The 4,937-nt window shown below is 34.4% G+C and overlaps 1 protein-coding gene across 1 annotated transcript; it reads right to left on the bottom strand.

The window, feature by feature from the left end:
* Nucleotides 1-225: 225 nt before the first annotated feature.
* On the bottom strand, nt 226-2,107 carry LOC104599728 (zinc transporter 1-like). Its single transcript, XM_019198143.2, has 3 exons — nt 1,381-2,107; nt 1,119-1,268; nt 226-753 (listed from the first exon to the last, which is right to left on the bottom strand). Exons 1-3 carry the CDS (start codon nt 2,038-2,040, stop codon nt 448-450), a joined length of 1,116 nt encoding a protein of 371 aa, XP_019053688.2. The 5' UTR covers nt 2,041-2,107; the 3' UTR covers nt 226-447.
* Nucleotides 2,108-4,937: the final 2,830 nt, after the last annotated feature.

Here is a 4,937-nt window from a genome sequence, read left to right as displayed (position 1 = left end):
TCTCCATGCTATTACTTCCGTTTTTGTGATTTCCCAATTTTAAATTATAAGCTGAATTTTATTGTAAATTTCCCCATTGATCCGGGTCTCCATAGAATTTCGTCGTCTTGACTAGGGTAGGTTGGGAAGCCGTAAAAGCTTTGCATTGAGAAGAAGGTGCCACATCCGCCATGAAAGATTCTTTGGTTCTTTCCCTATTTGAAAGCTAGAAGCCTAGAAGAACGAATGGAGTGGAATAGTACAACTTTCCATTTCAATTATAGAAATGTTAGTGTAAATAAAAGTTTTGAGTGGACAGAAAGATTTGGATGGAAGTAATAAGAATAATTAATTTAAGCACCTATAATTTAACATTATAAAGAAGACATCTATGAATTCATTTTTTTCTGTGGTTCAAGAAAATCTAACAATAACAATTCTAGCAAGTATGTATTGGAACAAATATTATTAAGCCCATATGGCCAGTAGTGACATACAACCAGCTCCTAAGAGAAGACAAATATTTGCCCATAACTGAAGTTTCCCATTGCTTTGCATTCTAGGGTTCATGAAATCTGATGCAAGCAAATCAACAAGCGCCATATAAATCAGAATCCCTGCTGCAGCAGAGTCAAAAATCCCTTCAACGATGAGAGCAGTTGGGCTGTTTTCATCATAAACATTTGTTATTCCTATGCCCACTGCAATTCCAGCTGGGGTAGTAAGGGAGAAAAAGAGCGTCATTACTACCACAGCTCGAGTTCTGAAGTTTGCCTGTCAACAACAACCCATGAAAAAGAATGAGTTTAGTGTCTAACCTGGTAAGGGAGAAAAATCATGCATTTTTCTTTTTAGTAAGAAAAGAAACAATTCTGCATTCATCAAATAAAGATGACAATATTGCTTGCTTAAATGGTTGGACCCATTAATGATGCAATTGGGGCAATAACATTCTCTGAAAGAGGGCAAATTTTCTTCCCATCTTTCTTTTTTGATCGGAAGATTGACTGACTGTGTATAAAATGAAAATGGCTTTTATATAAAACCCATTTGAACATTTGCAGAGGATGTGGAAATCAGAAGAATGGGTGGAAGAACAATTAAAAATTAATTCAAACAATTGCCACTAAAATTGATACCTGGGTAATACATCCACCAAGCCCCATGCCCTCAAAAAATTGATGAAAGCTGAGAGCTGCAACTAGGGGCTTTATCGTTGAAGGTTCTTGAGAAGCACCCAATGAAATACCTATGATCACGGAGTGTACCAATATTCCCAATTCCAAAACCTGTCGTCCATAACCCAAAATTGTAGAATCCATGTTAAAACACAATACCCAATGAAAACAAGGATAGAAAAGTTTCAATTTGAATAAGTCTGCAACAAATTGAGTGACTGACCTGAGACGTGACACGATGCCGGAGAAGATCAGGAGCAGTTGAATCACCGGAGCCATGGGAATGCCCATGGGTGGCATGAGTGTGAACGTGCAGATGACCCACATGGTCACCCTGCATTTCCTCGTCGACGTTGGTCGGTAGAGACTTACTGAAATGCAACCTCTTGTAGTAACCAGTGGCCAGAGTTTCCACCATGAACGTTCCCATGGCAGACATCATAGCCACAAACCCAGTGAAGGGAAAATTCTCCCACACCTTCCCTTTGAGACAAGGCGAAGTTAACTGCTCAAATGCATCGGGTAGTATGTGTATGAATCCAGTTGCCAGAATCACACCTGCAGCAAATGCCTTGATCAGAAAGAAGACATTCCTATCCGGATGTAACGCCGGAATCGTTCTACCCAGTACCGGAATGCAAACTCCGATGGCACTAGCCAACAGAATCGAAACAAAAGCAGCTATTTTGTACTTGAGCGCCAAGCTTCTGTCTTGTTTCTCATCCTGAACATCAACATCACACGTACACTCCCCAAAGACAAAGATGGGGAGAAGAAGAACAAAAAGAGTGAACGCTGTGAAGAGCTTGGATGAAATACATGAAGGTCCTTTCATGGTGAGGAGATAGAAAGAAAGTAGGTAAGGAAAAAATTCGAAACACATATGGTTTTGACTTTTGGGTAAATATAGGTAACCATCAGGAGAAATAGTGGGTGGGGCAGGAGCAGATTAATGAGTCATGAGTCAATTATGAGGTCATCTTTAGTGAAGAGGTTGAGTTGTGTTACCAGAAGGAGTTGGGATGTTGTCATTCTTCTCTAAGTGGTTACAGAGGATTGGACGAAAATGCAGAGAGTGATAAGACTGTTGACACTACGTTGTCATCTGTGCGTCGTGAGTGTGCAATCCAAATATCAGATACGTAAGGATTTGGAACATCCAGACCGTCCAATTGATCAGTGACTCTTGGACTTTTAATGATTTCTATAACTAACCGTTGAAAATTCAGCAAAATTCATGCGGTGGTTTGGATGGGTCAATCTCTAAAATTGACATATTCAAGCGGTGGCAACTCAATCTGCGTGAAACCGCCGCGGAACTACTGCGAAACCGCTGCTCTCTGAGTTTCCAGGGAGGCTCTCTCTCGAGAACTCTCGAGGTTTTTGTTTTCTCTTTCTTTCTGTTTAATTTCTTTTGTTGCTATGTTCGTTTGCTTTGTGTTTCGTTTGTTCTCTGTTGAGTTTCTCTTTTCGTTTTGTTCGTTTGCTTTTTGTTTAATTTTTTTTTTTTTTTTTCTGTTTTTCTCTTCGTTTTCTTCGTTTGTCTTCTGTTTGTTTCGTTTGCCTTCTGTTCGTTCTGTTTTTTGTTTGTTCTCCCCTATTCCTTTCTTTTTCTCCCTATGTTCCCATCTGTCAGTCTGTTCGATCTTTCTACGGGCGTTTTAATTGGGAGTTTCTTCTCTAGAATCCTTTCTGTATTATCCACCGGTGGAAGCTGCCACTTGCATTGCCGTTCTCAGCATTTTGGAAGGTAGCTTTAGTTCTCTGTTGGGTGTGCTGATTGTTCTGACTTCTTTGCGGATTGGTTCGGAGTAGGGGGAAATTACAGATCTTGGTTTATAGATTTGAAAACCTGTCCTATCAGTTATTCTCGCCAGCTATGGTGGTTTGGAGCATTTCTATGGCTGATTTTAAGTCATCTTGTTTCGATTGCAAGTTGCAGAAGTTCTTTCGATTTTCCTACATCCATCTTTTTATTTTGTTCTTCTTGAGATTTGTGTTTGCACTTGTTGACATCTCTTTCTATCAATCTGTTTAATGAATGAAATATTTTAAGACTTCAAAAAAAATAAAAAACGACATATCCCACTTTCACATTTCAAAGCTTGACCAATCAAAATCACCCCTAGCAATTCTGATTATTCTTATTTAGACTTTATTTCTGCAAATCGGATCAATTCCGGTTTACGAATACCGCCAATATGCTTTTGACTTAGAAAAAAATAAAATAATACAAAAAACCATCCAAAACCTCCAACATTTTGGATGTCTCTAAAGAATCATAGTTCTTGTTTTTTACTAAATTAGCTTTGATGTATGATCTCATATCACAACTATAGTAGTGCACGTGGTGGTTAGAAAGTCGTGATCCCTTTTAACATTTTTCTTTTTTTAATTTAAAAAAAAATAATTTCAATTTGATAAATGTCTAACAATGGTATTTTGGATGTATATAAAAGTCGGAAGTTTCAGACAATATTAATAAAATGTCAGCATGGATAACCCAATTCTTTATTTAGATTTTGGCATACTAATGATCAAATGATCAATGTGCTTCCTTGCTTTATTAAAGGGATTCGGGTTTTGTTAAGCAAAAGCTAAAGAATATAAATACATAAAAGTATACAATTGTTTTATATTTTAATTTTTTTTAAAAATTAATAATAATTTATATTTTATATATTACTTTTAATAATTTTTATAATACAAAAATAATAATAATTAATTTCAATTAGGGTTGTTTATCTAACCAATAAAACCAATCAACCCAACTTAACTCGACCCAATTGGCTTTGATTCAACAATTTTCTAACCCAACCAGGTTGGATCAGTTTTGTTTTGTCCATTTATAAACCACCAAAACCAAATATATATATACATATATATATATATATATATATATATATTTTAAATATAATTTTTTAATACATAAAAGTGTAAAACTTCCCATATTCCTTGGTTTAACATATTTTATATTATAAATTCAAGATTTTAATTTGTTTTTAAAATTACCATTGTAATTTTTAAATTTAAATCTTTTGAACCAACTAACTAAATTGAAAATCAACCCCAAAAGGATACAACCCAACTTGGCCAATTTTCACTAATGGTCAGTTAGTTATGGGTGACCTACTCCTAAACTTGATCGGGTTGATTTGGTTAGCCAAACAAGCTACAACTAAACCAAGGGTTCGACTATGATATTGGAAAGATATAATATCTAATTTTTTTTTTGATAAATCAACTGGTATCATAAACGTGGTAGCCAATCAGTTGTTATTTATCAAAATTCATGGGTGGGTTTTGATTGGTCAAAACTCTTCCAGTACCATATCTTTCCCGCATCATAGATTTTCCCTAAACCAAACCAACCTATGAATTCTCCTAATTTCAGCTAAATTAATAGTCTAATCTCTAATAAATAACAATAGTTTAATCTCCAATATTTATTGAAAGATTATAGTGAAAGTACACAATTATTGAAGATAAATTTATAATGAGAATACAATAAAGAACAAATAAAAATACAATAAATATAATAATTAAAAAACTACAATAAATACTGAAAATATATTAAATTAGTCAATAAATAGTGTAACCTCAAATAATAGTTTAATCTCTAATAAATATTAATCAAGAAATTATAACAAAAATACATAATTACTAAATATCAATTCATAACAAAAATACAATAAATACAATAAATTAAATTGAAAAAGTTCAATAGTAGTAGTCTAATCTCCAAAAATTATGGAAAATTATCTATTGAATAACAAAACA

The sequence above is a fragment of the Nelumbo nucifera genome, chromosome 7, assembly GCF_055504915.1.
Source record: "Nelumbo nucifera cultivar China Antique chromosome 7, China Antique-T2T, whole genome shotgun sequence".
Taxonomy (NCBI): domain Eukaryota; kingdom Viridiplantae; phylum Streptophyta; class Magnoliopsida; order Proteales; family Nelumbonaceae; genus Nelumbo; species Nelumbo nucifera.
The sequence above is the reverse complement of the archived record's forward strand: the minus strand, read 5'-3'. Positions and strand labels throughout refer to the sequence as shown.

What these genes read in the sequence shown, in the direction of transcription:
- LOC104599728 (XM_019198143.2), bottom strand. Translation starts at nt 2,040, where the DNA reads ATGTGTTTCGAATTTTTTCCTTACCTACTTTCTTTCTATCTCCTCACC. An exon ending in GGCATCGTGTCACGTCTCAG is followed by an intron (nt 1,269 to 1,380) that starts GTCAGTCACTCA and finishes TATGGACGACAG; the next exon opens with GTTTTGGAATTGGGAATATT. An exon ending in TTGGTGGATGTATTACCCAG is followed by an intron (nt 754 to 1,118) that starts GTATCAATTTTA and finishes TGTTGTTGACAG; the next exon opens with GCAAACTTCAGAACTCGAGC.